The sequence below is a fragment of the Chanos chanos genome, chromosome 2 (genome assembly GCF_902362185.1).
Source record: "Chanos chanos chromosome 2, fChaCha1.1, whole genome shotgun sequence".
NCBI classification, from domain to species: domain Eukaryota; kingdom Metazoa; phylum Chordata; class Actinopteri; order Gonorynchiformes; family Chanidae; genus Chanos; species Chanos chanos.
In genome coordinates this window covers 3,066,272-3,086,271 of record NC_044496.1, presented here as the reverse complement: position 1 = coordinate 3,086,271, position 20,000 = coordinate 3,066,272, and the positions used below count along the sequence as shown (strand labels likewise).

At 44.9% G+C, this 20,000-nt stretch overlaps 1 protein-coding gene across 1 annotated transcript in view; it reads right to left on the bottom strand.

The window, feature by feature from the left end:
* shf (Src homology 2 domain containing F) overlaps positions 1-20,000 on the bottom strand; it is an 89,836-nt gene that overhangs the window by 20,166 nt on the left and 49,670 nt on the right. The window contains exon 3 of the mRNA XM_030766555.1: positions 1,483-1,698. Coding sequence (XP_030622415.1) covers positions 1,483-1,698 — 216 coding nt within the window. The remainder of the gene's footprint in view (positions 1-1,482; positions 1,699-20,000) is intronic.

The following is a 20,000-nucleotide window of genomic DNA, read 5'->3' as shown; positions in this document are numbered from 1 at the left end:
ACACACAGAGAGAACTCGGGAACTTCGGTAAATTCATCCCAAATACATCCATGATTTATGTTGCCCTGCGATTCCCAGGTTTTCCTGGGGCATTTTTCTATAACTCTGTGCTGGAGGTACAGATCACAACTTTGTTTCTGAATATCTTTTTACTTCTTTGAATTTACACTGAATTCTTTGAAGATGGAGATGCCCGGACATAATCGAGTTCACAGGACGATATTTTCTTTCCTCGACACATGAGTGACGAGGGCGCATCCTATTTTCAGAGCGTTCTACATCAAGAGCGAAGGTAGAAACCTTTTTTTTTTCCCCTGCAGAAATACAGCTGTGTTGTTAAGCAGAGAATGTAAATGCAGGAGATGAAGACAGTGGGTCCAATCAAAGCCGCTCAAAGCTAAGCTTCTCTGAAGGACAGCATCAGCTTTCGTTTGTTCTTCCAAAGAATTAAACACTTTCAGATCCATATGAACTGAAATTAACCATCAAAAGCAAACTGACAAGAAGAAGAAGAAATGTTTAGGGAGCAAAATGAAATTAATCTGAAAGGAATTAATGATCAGAAGAGAGAGAGAGAGAGAGAGAGAGAGAGAGAAACCCTGATTTGTGCTTTGATTTCTTGTCCGTCTCTCCATAAGCAATAACCACGACTGTAAAATAAGCTCTACAATGGTAGAATCACAAACAGAAACAGACAAAAAACAGGGGACAGGAAGACTGACAAATACAAAGAGACAGGTGTGACAGCCCCCCCCCCCCCAAAAAAAAAACCCTTCCCTTCTCCACTGGTACCTGTGAGGGGTTTAGAGATGGTGTGGTCTCCTCTTGCTGGAGTGTCTCCTCTGCCATTTACTGAATCCTCACAGCTAATGCAGTTATAACAGAGCAGAGCTGTTCGAGGAATACAAAAATAATAATAAACAAGGAAAAAAAAAAAAAAAACTTGAATGGGTGGGTTTGTCTTCTGTACTGTAGTCATTGCTCGTTAGTTAGTTGTCTGGAAACCCGTTTTGATCCTGGAACAGCCCTGGTCAGTTATGGCTGTAGAAGCCATGAGCTCATGTGCCCCTCCCCGGGAGGTTTACAGTGACAAACACATACAGCATGCAGACAGACACAACACACACACACACACACACTCACAGACACATTTCCCCCTCCCAGAGTGAGACAGACCCTCAGAATAACCCTTCCCCACTCCCCGATAGCTTCGGATCGATTGGCAGGCACATGTCATAAAGAAGGAGACATCAGTGGAGGGGTGTCCATTACCACTTGCAAAAGAAGCTGCCCGCTATGTTAGTGCTGGAAGAGAAAACGGCCTTGAAAACGAAAAAAAAAAAAAAAAAAAACAAAACAAAAAACTGATATGCTGCTGAAATGTTCGACGTCGTCAAAAGCCATCTGCTGCCCTCTACTCCTCCACAGCACAGTGAACACCGTACGGGGGTGGGGGGTGGGGCGCTCTCCCTGGCTGCTTACCTGCGAAAGCTTTGGAGATGCGGTCTTTCTTCCACTCCCAGGGCTGGTCGTACTCCTCCGGAGGCCTCTCGTCGTCCTGTGGGAGCCTGCTCTCCCTGGAACACCGCGGGGGCTCCGCGTCGGAGTCCCCGCCGTTCTCGGCCGGCTCGTAAGGCGTGTCGTACAGGGGAAGCTGCCTCAGTGGCCCTTCCTTCGGCCCCCGGCCCCCGCGGATCTCTGTCGTGGGACAAAGGAAAAGGAGAAACGACAGTCAGAAACACCGAATCCTGCCGGTTACGCACAACAACCGTTTTTACGACGATAGCCTTTAATGACGTGCTCGGTGTAACTGCTTTGGACGAGTAACTGTGAAAAACATAGCGAGTGCTTGGGTCAATGAAGGATACATTGAGGGCAGGTGTTTACAACAGGTGTAGCCACTGACTTAATGCAGTGCTTTACATTTCCTTCAGACTCAGACTCGTATATAAAAATGTTGGGAGGGCCCAGCTGCCAAGCTCAGAGGAAGAGATCTCAGTGATTCCGAAAGAGGTGGGATTCCCAGAAACTTTTAGCAGGAGCATCCATGACAAAGCCTGTTCTACTTACTAAAGTTTGACAAGAAAACGGATCAGGTGATGTCGGCACTGAAGTCTGTGCGAAAAGACATCACCGGCCAGGATCAGTTGGACCAGTCAATCAAAACTTCGTTACGACTGAAATCAAAACTCAACGGTCTTGGTTCAACTATGCTCCCTTTCATAGAAGAGGATAATTTATCTGCCAACAACATATTTGTGTGGACGACAAAAGAATACTTTTAACACCATTGCGTTCAGTTTCAGCTTTTGTCTAGACAATGCTCCTTGCCTTTGGCAGGAAATGTGGTCAATAGCACACATTTCTTCACAGTGATGCGTCTCTCCGATGAAATGCAAAACAGACGTACGACTTTGAACCCGTTGACTTCAAATATCAATCTAGAGACTTGATCAGGCTAATGAAAAAAACATTTACAGCATGGTGTCCCGCGCACAAACCACTTCATACACATAAAAACATGAGTTTGTCAAGCAGTGTGACAAAAAAAAAAAAAAAAAATACAGACAGTGGTCTCTGAGGACCGGCAAAAAACCAAACCAAACAGAAAAACTAAATCCAGCTGAAGACAGGTGCAGCACCTCAAGCAGATGCATCAGCTGATTGAATTTCTCAAAGAACAATGATACTGAATCTCTATAACTGGGTTCCACGTGTCTGTACAAGCCTCACTAAAGCAGTGTGAGGTGGCTAATGGCAGCCCAGCGTCCGATTAAGACTCTTTATGTTGGTGTTTCCTTAAGCAGTTAACTGTGTGTGAGAGGTGCTGTTCAGTCTCTTCTTTGGCTTTGATGTTGTGACCTCCTGCTGTGTCCCCTAAAACCATAAAGACTTGGGGAGGAAACAGAGTGGAACTGTGGCAGGTCTGGTAATTACTGCCTAGGAATCTTAACAGCCCTATTAGCAGTAATAGAACAGGGTTGATTCACTTTTGCAAGTGAATGGGAAAAAACCTCTTTCACATTTTTAATGTGTGGAGTGTGTGTGGGCTGTGTCTCGGGGGAGTTAGCATTCCACAGATACAGAACAAGACTAGTAATTCACAGTGAAGGCGGGCAACCACACTGGACTTGACTATATCAAATCAGAATTTGCTTATTTCACGGGACAGAGGCTTGCATCCCATTTTCTCACTAAACTTTAAGTCCTGTCTGCGTTCCGTCATAAAGCCGTTGGCCTGCTCATTATTCTTAAGTCAACCAAACATCCACAGATCACATATACTCTATACATTTACGTTAGCATTCAGAGCTGCCTTTATGCTTTCCAGTTTAAACCACTTGTAGTTCACCCTTTGTCCTCCAGGTGTCCCTGTAGGCGGGTTCCATTGCAATGGTACTGGCTTAAATTCAGTACTCCTCATACAATGGATAACTGCTTTAAGTGGAATCAGAGATCCACCTGTTCTTAAGGTTTAGGTTAAAACTCAGGACACTGCTTTGTCCCTCTCACTGACAGGCAGCGTATCTTACACTGTTTGAACCATCCTTTTTCTGTCTTTTTTCTTTTTTCTTTTTTTTTGTCCCATCAGTCACCTTTTGGAGTTTGAGATCAAACATTGCATTTCGTCTTATATGTTTGAAGACCAGAGAGCTGGAGGAGAACAGTACAATCATTTTGTAATCTCAAGTTTAAAAAACAACTTGGCGTCTCAGAACAAGAGCGTTCAGAAAAAATCAATCAGCAGCGTCAATACATCCCTCCACTGCAATTCCCTCCATCCCTCTACTTCTGTTTTTATTTTTTTATTTTATTGCCTTTATCTCCTCTTTCTTCAAATACAGTCTCAGATTCCTCACTCTCTCTCTTTTTCTCTCTCCACGACATATATACACACATACAATAATCCCTCTGGATTGATAAAAAAATCATTACAGATTACAATCCCAGACACTTTTCATTCATTTGGACCAGATATTCAGACATGTGAACACGCAGATTATACTGTTGGCCAGTGAATCCACAGGTCTGCACCATCCACTCGGAGAGTTGGTTGTGATAATTGAAAGAGGAAGGTTTGGAAGAGCGAGACTGGCTCACCCAGAGATGACCCCAGCATCAAACATCAGCGCACACTTCAGAGAACTGTCTCTGCTCCTTCAGCTCCCATCTGTGTCACTGCTTCCCTCCTCTGCCCGTCTCTCTCTCTCTCTCTCTCTCTCTCTCTCTCACACACACACATGTACACCCCACTTTATCTCTTTACTTTTATTTGTATGAAGCTGTTAGTATCCTCCTTTCCTTTCTCTGGGGCAGCATGAAGTTGTTAGCAGCTCTACCATGGAGTAATGAAACGCGCCCAGAATGAAATATTGCTCCTCCACGCTGCATAATTGCCTGTCTTCCCAAGGGAGCTCTTGCGGAAAAATGAGAAAAGTGCAGAGTCTAATGGAGCTAGCCGGCGGGGAGGGGGCGAAGAAACCTTTAAATAAGCCTGCACGAGGCGAAAAATCTCTCGCCTTTGATCTCCATGTTAACAGTTTAGATGATATACGAGATCTGGTCGGGGAGGGCGTCTTCCTCCTTACAGAGGAACAAACAAAGGATGGAGGTGAAGAGGAGAGCCGAAAGAGGTACGATGAAAAAGAGGAGGATGGTGCAGGCCAGAAGGTGGGGTAGTCCGTCTGGTGTAAGGGACCTTCTAAAACTGTGAGCCTGTTATTCAAACTCTGCAGGGTGAAGTCTGGTGATCCTGGTGCAGATTAAGGTTGTAACAGAGGTTGGTAGCACTGAGAACCATCACCCCACAGAACAACCTTCACAACTTTTAACCTCTAAAGCCTTTAAAAATGTCACAAGGTGCACCTTTTTTCTCCATCCACTCAGGATCTAAGGTTTCCTTAATATCTAACAGTCTTACACAGCATCACACAGCATCATCCAAACAACCTCACAGTCTAACACAACATCATCCACACAACCTCACAGTCTAACACAGCATCATCCACACAACCTCACAGTCTAATACAGCATCCTTCACACAACCTCACAGTCTAACACAGCATCATCCACACAACCTCAGTCTAACACAACATCATCCACACAACCTCACAGTCTAACACAACATCATCCACACAACCTCACAGTCTAACGAAGGATCCCTCACACAACCTCACAGTCTAACACAGCATCATCCACACAACCTCACAGTCTAACACAGGATCCCTCACACAACCTCACAGTCTAACACAGCATCATCCACACAACCTCACAGTCTAATACAGCATCCTTCACACAACCTCACAGTCTAACACAGCATCATCCACACAACCTCACAGTCTAACACAGCTGGTGCTGGTAAATGCAACTGTCTGCTGATGAATACCATTAGTCTGAGTAAATGACGCTAAGCTATTAGCTTCTTGTTCATAAACCAAAAAGCTCAATCCTCAGGGAAGGAAAACAAGATGTTTCCAGTCTGGAATCTCTTGAGTGTCCTGCTCCATTTAGGAATACCCACCGGGCACATTCACATGAGAGTGTCTGAGAGAGACAGAGAGAGAGACAGAGAGAGAGAGAGAGAGAGAGAGAGACAGAGAGAGAGAGAGAGAGAGAGAGAGAGAGATACAGAGAGAATGTACATGTGTGTGTGCGTGTGCGTGTGGTGCGGAGCATGAGTGTGCTCTGGATTAAATCAAACACATTATAACTTAAGCCTGTTTTTGCAGTTGCAGATGGTCACACCTGATCCCTCAGTGAAACGGTGAATACATTAGAGAAGAGGGGCTAGAGAAGTACAATTCTCCTTATGCGGCGGGGAATGAATGAGGCCTGAAAAAAGTAAAAAAAAAAAAAAAAAAAAAAAAGAATCAAACATATCTCCCTCTCTCCGGATGGGTGGGCTGCACCCAGTCTAGCCAAGCGAAAGAGAGGGATTTGCTGATGTTACAGACCGGGCGGAGCGGAGTCTATTGCCACACCGCCGAGGGGATCTTCTCATTTCGGCTGTGGATTAAATACGATTTACTCTAAGAGATTGGAAAACAGCGTGTGAACAAAAGCACTAATGCGCTTCTCATTACTCCACCTTTGCTGTCTTTCACCAAATCCTTAACAAGCAAAAAGCTGATCAACTTTTGTTTCTTAATGACTTCCTCTACAAACGATTATGTCCCAGCCACGCTAAGATCTGACAGGCTGTATTGGAATGTGTCAGTGAGGGAGTGCTCATCCATCTCACACCTATTTCCCACACTTTTAACCACTTCAGTCAAAGTGCGTTACAACAATTTTTTTTTTCTTCCCCCCAATAGGTTTCTGTTTACATGATTACAACCAACTAAGTCTTGGGGTCAAGGCACCATCCTCTAGTCCCTATGGATGGTCTATGGCACCTCACTCCAGATTAATATCAGTGTCTCTGCCCACAGGGACATGGGTAGAGTGCTGCCACTGGAGCAGGGGCTGGGACGGGCAGGTCGGACGTATTGTGTGTCAGTCTGTGTGCGTGTGTGTGTGCGTGTGTGTGTGTATATGTGTGTTTGCTCTGTGGCCAGAGCCTCTCTCGGCGCTGAGAACGATTTGTCTGAGCAAGCGAGCGCCATCGAGGAGCTGCTCTCATCTCATGTTCAGCTCCTCGGGGGGAGTGGCCTCTGAATGAAGAAGTCAATCAAAATGACATCATGAATATTCATAAGCCGGAAGAGATATCGCAGGATCACAGTGGACTGAGACCACTGATGATTTTTGCCTGGTTAGGCAGAGGAAGCACAGAGTAACTATTTTTCAGAAGCATCACCATCTGTGTAGTATTAGACCTGCACTGGCAGAAATCTCAAAAAGCAACAGTTGTCCTATCGTAACAATTTAGATACAACCAAGAGGCAGTGTCCCTGAGCTATGAAACAGAGGTGAATCATAATAATGATAATAATAATTATAATAATAGTAATAATAATAATAATAATAATAATAATACGGAGAAGCAGATTAAAATGTTCATTTTGAATGAGCTCCAGTGATAAACAGTTAAATGGTAAAAGCTAGTTTTGATGAACTTTTCACAGTGTGTGGGCAAGTCTAATGAAGCTGCTCAGGGAAGGGAGAGGTGAATGGAAAAACGGAGGGAAGCCCAAAGGAATGACCCGCCACCTACTCATCATCGTTGTCTTAACATGTCGAAAATGCTTGGAGAAAAAAAAAAAAGCAACACGCAGCTTCTAACTAATGTCAGAACCAAAACTCACGACATTCATATCTTAATCCAGGTTCAGCCAGAATTGCTTGTTACAGTTTTTTTTTTTTTTTTTTTTTTTCGTGGACAACAAGCAGAACCCAAAGTAAAAATGTGTAGGAAATATTAAGTGGGACTCCACAGTATAAAGCAATAAATGCCAAACTCTCAGCGTGAACTCTTGGTAATAAAGTCGCCCCTGCTGGGCACTGATAACTTGGCGGCATCTCCATAAATATAAATATGCAAAAAGAAAAAGAAAAAAGAAAATAAAAAAAACCTGTGCAGTGAACCAAATGAGATGCATAGCGGGAATAAGTCCGTGGTTCGGGACAAGACGAGACGAGACGAGACGAGACAGGCCGAGAGAGACTCCGGACGCTCGCTCTGCATTTCATTAGAGCTTTCAGGAGAGCGGTTTCGACGCTGCCTCACTTCCCCTCAACCTCTTACAACTCAATCTCTCTGCCTGTCCGTGCCCGGCGCCCAGTCAGCACCCAGGCCGTCTGGGCCCATCCTCGACGGAGCGGCACAACACCAGCACCAAAACAACGGCCCCTCCCACACTGCAGCAGAACAGTGAGTGTGTGTGAAAGGGCCTGAGAGGGAGAGGGAGAGAGAGAGTGTAAGTGAGTGAGAGAGAAAGACAGAGAGACAAAGTGTGTGTGTGTGTGTGTGTGTTTGCATGTGTGCGCGTGTGTGTTTGCGTGTGTGTGTTTGCATGTGTGTGTGTGTTCGTGTGTGTGTGTGTGTGTGTGTGAATGCTTAGTCTTGCTAACCGGTTGCTCTTCATATTTATTTATTTATTTTTTTTAACGTTTTAATTCCCCTTGTTTCATCCCTTATTCAGAGACGAGTATAGCAGAAAAGCGTGAAAAGAGTTGGCTCAGATCGCGAGGTTGGCCGATCCGGCCAGCAGGAGGGCAGTCTCGTTCGCCTTATCTCTTTCCTCCAGAAGGAACCAGAGCAGCCGCGCATTTCTCCCTCGTGGTGTCTGCTGTGTGCCAAGCTTGCGCGGTGCGCAGCCCCGCTCGCTAGGCCCCTGCCAGCTCAACAGGAATATTTTCGGGAAAGGCTAAAGGAAGAACTCCACAGAGCAGCCTACACATTCGTGGCCTGGAGCTCTGTAAGTATTTTGGGTCTGGCCACACTCTCTTTGTGGTGTGCGTGCTTCCTTGTAAACATGCCGACTGTAACTGGAAGGCGGGCGTTTTGCTTGACGATGACAGAGCTCCAGAGCCAGTCAAACACAGCACTCACCAGTCTGAGAGCAAAACACAACACAAAACCCAGCTCTGGCCTCAGCCCATAGAGCGAGCAGATCTTTTACAGAGTCGTTTACACAGTTACTGGCAAACAGATAAAAAAAAAAAAAAAAACGAACACACACTAATCTCAATTTAAACCTTAACAGCTGCAATGGTGAACCTGATTACAAGGTGAGGTGTCGGTTGGGAGACATTTGTGGTTTCACTGAGACGGTAATATGGAGCAGAAAGTTATTTCCAAACCGTGCCTAATGTGTAACTGTGTATCAGTATGTGTGTGAGCGTACATGTGAGTGTTGTGTGTCAGCAGTAATAAAAGCAGAGGCAGGGACGGGGTATAGCCTGACTCCCTAAACGTGCAGCGGGCACTTAATGGGAGAAGGAGCAGTGAGGGTGAGGGAGACAGAGGAGTTAGAGACAGATTGAAAGAGGCAGAGGGAGTAAAAGGAGGAGAGAGAAGGGAGAAGGACCTCCTATAACAGACAGAAAGACGACAATGGGATTTCACAGCACTAATTGCAAATAAACACCAGAGACCTGCAGGTAAAACTCTGTCACATGCCCGCAGCAAAGCGAGGTGCAGGTACTCCTGCCCAGGAAAACGTTGACCTGTGTTAAGAATCGCAGAAAGCCAAGCCATTAAAGCTGTTTCCCCCAGGGATGAGAAGACCCGTAATGAGTAGCCAAGGCCTCAATATTTGACGCAGCAAAAAAGAAAGAAGAAAAAAAGAAAGGGAGGGAGAGAGAGAAGAAGAAGAAGAATGTTTTCTTCATTAAAAACTGCTTACCCCTGGTCCTGGGAGCAAGCTGAGGCTGATTTACGGACTGTCAGAAGTAAAGCCAGTGCAGAGGCAGAACCCTGACCTCACGGCCCTGTTTGATAGTCGGCCTGCGTCTTAATGGAAATTCACGTCCGCTCCGGCCCGGAGCCTGGACGCTGCCATTGATTCCAGCCAGGGTGCAGAAGCAATTAGAGCTCATTAGCACCGGGCTGTAGGCTCGTTAACACAAGATTAACGAGGTCCCGAACCTCAAACTGGGCCGGACACACCCACGCTTCACCCTGCTCTTGACAACACGAGAATTACAAACGGGAGACGGAACTAAAATAAGAAAGAAAAGAATACCAAAGAAGTGACTTAAAATATCAAAGGAAAATAAAAAAAAAGGCGCTTTAAGTCTTTATCTTCAGTGTTACATGATCTTTTTCTGCGTTTGACAGACGGGTAAAGAGAAGGGCGGGGCGATTTGAAGAGTTTTTTTCCCCCCCGTGATCTACATAAACTCTTTAAGACGGAGAAGCAGAGGTGAAAAGCAGAGCGCTGATACCGTAATAACACGCGCTCGGCTAGCGTGGGCACGGAGCGGAGCGGTTTGACGAAATTCCCCCTTCCACGCTGCAGCCGTCTCTGCGCCTATTGTTCCCGCTGGAGATAAGGCTGTTTCTGGATTAGAGCTGAGTGCATGCGGAGTTCAGGCTCCTCAGGAGGAGAGGGAGAAGCGTGGTGTGTGTGGAGGAGTGGAGAGGAGCAGGCCTGTGGCTCCCTCAACCATATCAAAGCATCTGACGGCTAATCTGGCTCTGTGATCAGGCCACTGGAGGAGCGCCGATGACACGCGGATGTGACTCTGATAAATGACCACTCAACCCCCTCCCAGGTTGGGGGTCAACAGCCTATTAGTGGTGACGGGCCTCCAGCACCAGTCAACACCCCCTTTACTACCCCCCCAACACACACACACACACACACACACAGTCTCTCTCTCCCTCTTTCTTTCCCTGTCTCTCTCTTTCTCTCTCTCACACACACACTCACGTATACACACACACATACCTCCACCCTGTTTCAGCCTTGCCTGGGAGACAGAGTGTGAGTTATTTATTGTTCTCTGTGACGGAGTTACTGCCGAATATCTCAAGAATGTGACAGATGGGAACTAGGCAGAGATTAACATTTTTAACCACAAACATGGCACTGCAAATTGATATAGTTGTTGAAAATGAGGTCAAATTCAGTCCATAGGTAGCTGGGAGCGTAATGATTGTCTACTATATTCAGAGAGAAAATTACTGCTGGATCAAATGTAGCCTGCAAAACACGCAGTCACAGCGGCAAGCAAACAGCTATTTCTCAGCATCTGCAAATGAAATCCCTTTTAGCTTATTGCTGGGTAATCTGATAATCTTCTCTCTCGCTTTTGCCTAACAGTGGTGAAAGCATCAGAGGTATCTCTGGGAAATTAAGCTTCATTACCCCCATACTAAGAAGACCAAAGAAAATAACTCATTTTCGTTCTGACTCGCGTAGCAGCTCTCATTAATATTGTACAAACGTTCCGCACAACATCTCCTCTGTCAGTGTAGCGACACGACAGACATGGTTGTTCCATGCTCCCGATGGCTCCAGTGAACTCTGAGCCATTTTCAAACAGCGGGCTCTTGTATCGAGCCGACACAAACCAACACGGAGGCTGCAATTTAACCATAATACTGTCATTTTAGCGCTGCTAGCAGTTAGCATAACAGCCCAGCCTAAGCCAAAAGAAAATATGCGTATATGCAAACGTTTTTTGCTATCTGTTTCATTCTTAATAAGGGTTACACGCTTACGAGGCTTACCCTAAAGCAGCGGGGGAGCAGTTAAAAAAAACAAAAAAACAAAGCATCGTACAATATCGACAACCGCTATCTGACTGGAAAAGAGCTCATTACATAAAACTGTGAGGTAGTTTACAGATATCTTGATTGATGAGAACATGGGTGTTCCCAAGGGATCCTGTGCTGAGGAGGTGGTGTGGGAGCTCCGTCACGCAGTATTCGTGTGTGTGTGTGTGTGTGTGTGTGTGTACACTGAACCTATCGACCTATGAGGAAACATATAGAACTCTTTTCTCCCCAAGACCTTTGCTTGTGTCCACAGTGTAAAGCAAACACTTCAGACCTGCATTAGTAAGACAGAGACTCATCCAACACGTGGCTTTACCTTTCCTCCCTGACAATCTGAAATCAGCGCTGAGGACAGATGTCTCAGTAGGAATAAGTGGGAAGAACTTGTAGAACTGAACAAAGGCACAGTCCTCAGAACAGGTGACCCTCAAAGAATTTCCGGGCATTTTTCAGTACTACCAGACAAAAGTTTGCAAAATAAGTTAAAAAAAAAGAAAAAAAAAAAGGTGTTCTGTATGGTAAATTACTGCCCAATGGCTTTCCAATCACATGCTAAGCCTTGGCCTAAACTAAATGTTGGTGGGTGTTCTCTGCTGAAAATCTTTTCTTGCTCTAGTTTAGTGTCTAGAAAATCAGCCCTTTTACTTCAAATGTCTGCTGCACAGATCCATCTGTAATCTCTGTGATTTTTCCAATCACTGTCTGTATAAAGGATTCAGAGAATGGTGGTTTGTAGCCCTCTGTTTGCCCTCTGTATGTTGTTGTGTGTGTGTGTGTGTGTGTGTGTTTGTGTGTGTGCATGCGTGGTACACTGTGAGCTGTGTGTGTGTGTGTGTGTGCGTGTGTATGTGTGTGTGTGTGGAGTACACTGTGAGCTGTGTGTGTGTGTGTGTGTGTGGAGTACACTGTGAGCTGTGTGTGTGTGTGTGTGTGGAGTACACTGTGAGTGTAAGTGTGTGTAGTACACTGTGAGCTGTGTGTGTGCATGTGTGTGGAGTACACTGTGAGCTGTGTGTGTGTGTGTGTGTGTGTGGAGTACACTGTGAGCTGTGTGTGTGCATGTGTGTGTGTGTGTGTGCTTGTGGAGTACACTGTGAGCTGTGTGTGTGTGTGTGTGTGTGTGTGTGTGTGTGGAGTACACTGTGAGCTGTGTGTGTGTGTGTGTGTGTGTGTGGAGTACACTGTGAGCTGTGTGTGTGTGTGTGTGGAGTACACTGTGAGCTGTGTGTGTGTGTGTGTGTGTGTGTGTGAGGAGTTCACTGTGAGCTGCAGACAGCTAGCTCTACATTTCCTCCTCGCACTGGCTCAGTCTGCATGAGACTGGGGGCGGAGCCATGGGAGGCTGTATAGACGTTACCTTGAGCCTGATTCTACATGACAGAGGATGAACTCCAAACAGAGAGCTAAACACGCAATGCACTGATCTACAGAACACGCGTGCGCACACACACACACACACACAGACACACACAGACACACACACACACACGCACACACAGGCCAAACGCAAACAAAGCCCTAGGGAGGGAGGAACAGAGACATAGACACACTGTGTGTTTACGATGGCTCCAGCTCTGGTATATTTGTCTTATAAATATACAGTAATATTAGACAGTGACATGTTCCTTATATGATTATATCAGTGCTCCATGTATGGGTAATATCAAGTGGTACCCTGTGCCTTATTAATCCCTCTCCCATGAAATCTGTACAAGGGCATGATGACAGTGTCTCATGACTGCCTGTAGCATAGCCATGAAACAAATAGGTACTATGACACACAAGACTGCCATAAGACAGATTTCAGATGTGTGAATAAAATCAGTGACGCTTTCCCTCGCGCTACACCACAGCCACGCCACGGTTCAGACATGTTCTCTCCGATGTCATTATCATGGCTAATTAGGGCAAAGCGTTAACATAAGCATCTGTGGGGCCTCAAGTCAAATGATTATTCAAAGTGGAATGTTCATATACAATACACAGAGTGGCAAAAATATCAGATCACACACACGGACAGCATATCTATATATACGGGGACAATATATACATATCTATGTAGAGAGAGAGAGAGAGAGAGAATAAGAACATGAGAAGCTCTGACTGAATTTCTGTCATGTCTGTAAAATGATTAATAATTTAAAGCTGCAATGTGATCTTATGACAGACCGCATCATCCCAGTCTGCTCCCTAAACCAGACAGACAACTACAGAGAGAACAGGGCAGATTAAACTTTGAAAATCAATTCATTTTAAGAGCAAAGATTTATTCTGTTAGAACCAGTCAACACAACACGCCCCAAAAGTACTGAAACCTAAACCAGACCAAGCCACAGGCTGTTGCTCAGCGACACATATTTCCCATCATCCTCATCACTCACTTTCAGTCTCTTTACAAGAATTTTTTCTTTTTTCTCAAATGCACGTTTTTTTTTTTTTGAGTGTGGCTGCTTTTCACAAGGAAAAAAAAAAGGGAAACCTGCTTTTTCCTGAGTGTATCACAGAGGGAGAAAACAGCAGACTTCACCAAGCTTAAGAGCTGTTTATGAAAGAGTAAGAATGTAAACGTACATAAACATTTGGCATTGTGGAGCTAAAACAGGAGAGAAAAAACACCAGAATAATGACATGCTGTATATGCTGCTGGTCGTGGAAACATTTCAAATCAAAGTTGTACGAAGAGCGTCTACCGAAAGATTATAAAAACAACAACAACAAAAAATAACAACAACAACAAAAATAACGCCCATATGTTACATTAGAAAAGATTAAGGCTAACGGTTTTGGCGTTTTTCATCAGCGTCATATCGTGCCAATGTTACCCAAGGATAAAATGAAAAGAAGTGATCATTATTTTGAACATAGCGTGGCTTTAGTCTAGTGGCTTTGGCAGAAGGCAGAGCTCATGTGAAGTCAAGTCACTGAAGCGTGTTCGGTGAGGGCAGATTTACTGGTTTAAAGTCAGGTTTACTGGTGTAAAGTCAGGTTTACTGGTGAGTGAAAGAGTCTGTAGAGTCCTCTGCCTGCACTTTGGGTCGGAAAACTGTTCCAAACAGACTGGAAAACTGTTCCAAACACACTGGAAAACTGTTCCAAACAGACTGGAAAACTGTTCCAAACAGACTGAACCACATGCTGCTATGAGAGATCATCCCGACATGTGTAGTTCTGTAAGACTTTCAGTTTGCTTTGTTTGTTCTTAATCTTGTCTTAACTCAATGTTTTCAACACCGACACCCGCCTAGGCCCTGCGGGGATTAATACATAAAGCCCTCATTCCAGTTCTCTAACACTGTATTCACATTTACCACTGTAGAGCTGTGTGTTTAACTTCATCTGTTTATTTCTGTTATGATACGTTCACCCAACCTCACACGTTCATCTCCACCTTCAAACGTCCACTACTGACTTCATACGTTTGTTACAAAGTGGTTTCGTTAACGCTTTATTTTACAGTCTGCTAATTATCAGATATTAACTAGGAAATGAGATGGTAATAAAATACAGTTATTAGGAGAGTGACAAACAAAACTGGATAAAAAGTACTAGATAATTTTCTAATAAGTCCATAGAAACCTACTAGGCAACTAGACGGCAACAAAATATAGTTATCGGAAAGGTACCCATTAGAAATGTATAATAAGTACTAAATTATTATCTCGGAAGTACATGGAAACCTACTAGGAATCTAGATGTTGATGGTTAGGGTTGTTGCCATCTAGTTTCCTATTAGGTTTCTATGTACTTACCAGGAAATGATTTAGCACTTCCTATCCTAATAACTGTATTTCATTACCATCTCATTTCCTAGTTAATACCTGCTAATTGGCAGACTAAAATAAAGCGTTGCCATGGTTTCTGTATGTGGTTCTTAAACAGGTTTCACAGTCGTTGATAAAAATAAAAAAAAAGAGGAGAGAGTCTGCAGAACCAGTGTATTACACCAGAGGACAGAAATGAATAAAGCAAGGACAGCCCTCGTAAACAGCATATTACACCAGAGGACAGAAATGAATAAAGCAAGGACAGCCCTCGTAAACAGCATATTACACCAGAGGACAGAAATGAATAAAGCAAGGACAGCCCTCGTAAACAGCGGGCGGCATCAGTGAGGTGAGACAGTGCTCACTGCTATTACCTGATTACTACACTACTCTGCAGTTAAAGAAAGTTACTCATTTAAAACAACACAGCGGTGTAACAAGGCTTTACTCAGAGGAATCACTGGAACCTGCCTGTTATTCTCACAGGTACGATACACTAGACAAAAAGAGCGAGTCGATAGTGAAGTTAATATTTTAATCTGGGTTGATTAAGCCGTCCGACGCCTGAGCGACGCCTGATATCAGCCTTGGGTCCCGCGCCAGCGTTTTACAGCGACTCTGAGTCCTGGCACGGCGACACGACGCTGTCTGCCCCGCGTGTGTCTCTGCACACCAGCAGCCCTGAACACGGCTGCCAAACGTCAGTCAATGCAGTTTTCACACCTTTTACTGCTCCCCTCTTCACAGCCAGTCTAATGACACCACAGGGCACAGGGGGGGTTGTTTTTACTGGCATTTTGGATTTTTAAAATTTTTTTTTTTGGGAAAGGTACAGACATTTCCCCCGTTCATTAACTGCCCTGACCTCAGGAGTCAGTGCAATGAGTCACGTTTCGCTTTTATGAGGAGTCCTGTATGGACGAGGCCTAACCCAATAAAAGCGTTTTCTCAGTGACTCACCTCTGTCTCAGCTCTTCCCAGATGGAGCGGTGCGGCTGCCAGAGTCAACACTCCGCTGATGGGAAGAATGGGAAGAATGGCTCTGGGCCGATCACTGGCCTGCCACTCTACGTCACCGCGAAAGACGTCACGAAAAAGACACCACCAACGCAGCGATGAGACGGGTCAGTGATGAAAACTCTTCATGCTTGATCTCTCTCTCTCTCTCTCTTTCCCTCTGTTTCCACATCACGTTCACCGCAAAGCTCGCTATCAAAGCAGCCTGTTCTCGCCGTGTTTAGACAAGCTCTCCCCCTCCCTGTCTTACTCACATCAAAGAAACTTTAGGCTCTAGTCTAAGGAAATTATGGCGGAGAAAAAGATCGTGTTTCTTTGTTGTGTGTGTGTGTGTGTGTGTGTGTGTGTGTGTGTGTTTAATCGCAAACGTTGGAAAATGCTGAACTGATAAAATATGTGTGAGGATCGATCTGTTTGCCCTGATGAAAGTTTATCACCACAAGAGCAAACATTCATAGGTCAGGAAAATGAAAGGGTTTGCTGAATTTGGGTGACGATGAAAATTAGACGGACTTCTAGAACAAGTGGTAGGAGACTGGTCTGAGAAGGTGAGAAAAATGAACTGAAATGATAATAAAACAAACAAACAACAAACAAGAAGAACAACAACAAGGAGTTAAATTACCGTTTCTCCTCAGAAATGCCGTCACTCTTCACAGAATGAGAAAGCCATTAAGAAACTGAGAACAGAAGTCAAATGCCTTTTTTTTCAGGCCTAACAGAGACACACTATGCTACTCTAATGTAATCTCAAACAGCTAGGCTCCACTCTCAGACGGAGCCTCTGAACTGAGGCAGACAACAGCTGTTAGTATGTTTTGTTTTTTGTTTTTTTTTTCCCTCCAAATCAGGGCGACATGTGAGAAATGCGGTCGTAGCTCCATGTTCTCTACCCAGTGAACGACACGAGGCCTAAGAAGGCCGTTCCCACCCGGCTCTGGGAGAGCAGGACACCAGGGCCAGAGAGGAGCTGGCAGATGGAGTGTGTGTTTGGAATTCCACAGTGGTGGGTCTACAACAGTTTACTCACAGCTGCTCTGGGTCTGGCATTGCCCACTCTACGCCCGTAACCCTCATCTTACACACACACACACACACACACACACACACCCAGATACCCATATGCACATGTGCACACATACAGGGGGCCAAACGTTAAAATGCTACAAAATGCACATACACAGCCATGCCTACATACAAGTTCACATGCACAGAGGCACACAAACACGGACACACCACAATGCGCTTATAAAAACACCCACGACCCTAAATATACATTCAACAACACATGTGCACACACACACACACACAGACACACACACAGACACACACACAGACACACACACACACAGACACACACAGACACACACACACACAGACACACACACACACACACACACACACACACACAGACAGCTCATCCCAATCTCTGACATTTTTCCCTGAGACAGTTCTGTTATTTTCTTTGGATGACTCTATCCACACCAGGCCGCTGTTATGGCAAACGCTGGGAAAAACACTCGGAGTAAGAGCCGTCGGTTTTCAGATTGTTTTGCTGGCAGAGAAGCGAGATTCTGGTTTACTCGACATGACTCTTCCATCAGTAACATCATCTCTGAGTTTGGTCTGACAATATGACCGCACCTCAACACAGAGCAGTCAACGGTGTATCTGTTTAAATCTCACAATTCCCCCACTGTATAAGACTGAACGGCAAATGTTTGTCATCTTATTAATAACCACAGAGGAGTGTGTGTGTGTGTGTGTGTGTGAAGGAGCTGCGAAATCTGTGTATGGCAGATGGCATATGTTTATGATGAGCACTAGTGGAAAAAAATGTGTCCAAATGGAATCGTGTGTCTGTGTTATCTGTCAGTGTGGTATGGGAATGAGTAGGTGGATTTGGGAGGGTGTCTGTAGGGGGGGGGGGTAGGAAGAGGAGATGAAAGCCTCAGCCTGACTTTCTGCACTTCCTCCTGAGACACAGGAAGTGCCAGGATTCCTGTCAGGAAGGGGCGGGGCTGAACTCCTGTCAGGAAGGGGAGGGGCTGAACTGTAATGTCAGATTGTGTAATATGTTGGAGGTTCTTACTGACACCCCTCCTGACTCTCCAAACAAATTATGACTATGCAGCTTTCCTCACGGCATATATGCTTCAGACAGAAAACGGAAAAAAAAAAACAAGGGGTATTCATTATAAATTTTCCTTTTCTCTCCTGCTCTGTCTTCTCTTACAAATATTTACAGTGAGCTTAAAAATACATACAGACACATTAAAAAAAAATGAAAATGAAAATGAAATTGAGAAAATAGCTTTTGTGGTATGAACGGTGGTAGGCTCGAGAGTGAAGTATGAACTTGAGTTACTCTTTCTTCTCTTGTTTTGATGCCCTTCCAGCGCTGACATTTTCGCCTGCCCTGCTCCAAATTCCTATAGACACAGGGCACGTCCGCGTGCCGCGAACAAACAAGAGAGCTCGCCGCCGAAAGACGCGTGACCTTTACCAAGGTCAAAGCACAAAAACATGGGTTCCAACAGGAAGATCTGAAGATACAGCAAGGAATGCAACACAAACATTTCTGAGTAACACCACTGATGGCTACAGATACAGCACATTGGTAAAAGCCACAAATCCAGCGACACAGAACCTCAGGCCACTGCTCTAACCCTGTGTCTGGAAGGGTTTTTTTTCCCTCTTTTTTTTCCTCTTCTCCTTTTCTCGTCCCCCACACAAACCAGGAACTGCAATCTCGTTGAATCCATATCTCTAACAATGATGCTCAATGAATATTCGGCGTCTGCTCAAACAGGAAACAGAAAACTTTCCTTTCCTTTCAGTTATGTGGCCGATGCACTGATAGGCTGTGAACGGAATGCAAATGATGCAATTCAATTAGAAAGAAAGCTATTTTATCACTGTGAGACCCAATCAGTCAGGTTGCCTAATTCATCTCCGTCACAGACTGTGTGACCACATTGGAAAACAACTTGCAGGAACTGATGAGGATGTATGCAGGATTTACAGGCCTTCTCTGGTGAAGGATATTACAAAGTAACATCAGGGAATTTTTCTGTAACTTTCTGTGTCTCCTTTAATTGCTTTTTTTTTTTGTTCTTTTAGAGCTCATAAACTCACACAGGGTGTCTGTTGCTCCAGAGGACAGAATCCCATTTTACCTCGACCAATCAAAAGCCACGCTGGGAGTCTATGCGTATTAGCTACACCCTTCACATCACCATGCTTCTCTTTGTCAAACTAAAACACTACTGAAGGCCAAAATAATTAGTAGGGATTGAGTCATAAGAATGAACATTATCCTCCAAATATCTCTCTTTTTTAGCACGTGATCCAGATTAGAACAGTGTCCTTATCCTTCCATTCAAAAAACTCAGCCAGAGAAAAGCAGCAAGCAGCGCGTCAGGAGAGAGGGCGAGAGGGAGAGAGAGGGAGAGAGAGAGGGAGAGAGAGGGAGAGAGAGGGAGAGAGAGAGAGAGAGAGAACAATTGAGGAAGGACAACGGGCAAATGCCAGCCTGTGCCAGCTGACCCACTGGCTCACATTCTGGTGCCCAGGCCCTCTGCTGTCCTCGGCACTGCCCACGCGCACACAGGGGGAAGGATGGGTAATTTGTTCGCTTGTTTGGGTAGTCCACCATCTGCTGCACTGTGGCAAGGTCGTGCTTTGAGTTTCTGGCCGTCCAGGGACAGAACAGAAAATTAGACCATACAGAGCCAAAGACAATCGAGTTGGACGTGCCAAAATTTTTTACCGAATTACAGGGCTGCCCCGTTCTAGAACTACATTTTATGGGCAATAACATTTCACACTCACTAAATGCATTTCCAAAAATCAAGTTCTGAGGAAAAAAAAGAGAGGGAGAGAGAGAGCGAGAGCGAGAGAGAGAGAGAGAGCGAGTCACTTCAGAATACAAACAAACAAACATAAATGGTTTCATCATCTCTTTTTGTCTGACAAACATACATACCCATATATGTGCGTATACGCACACATGCAAACACTTGGTTTTAGATATTAAGCATGAAAGT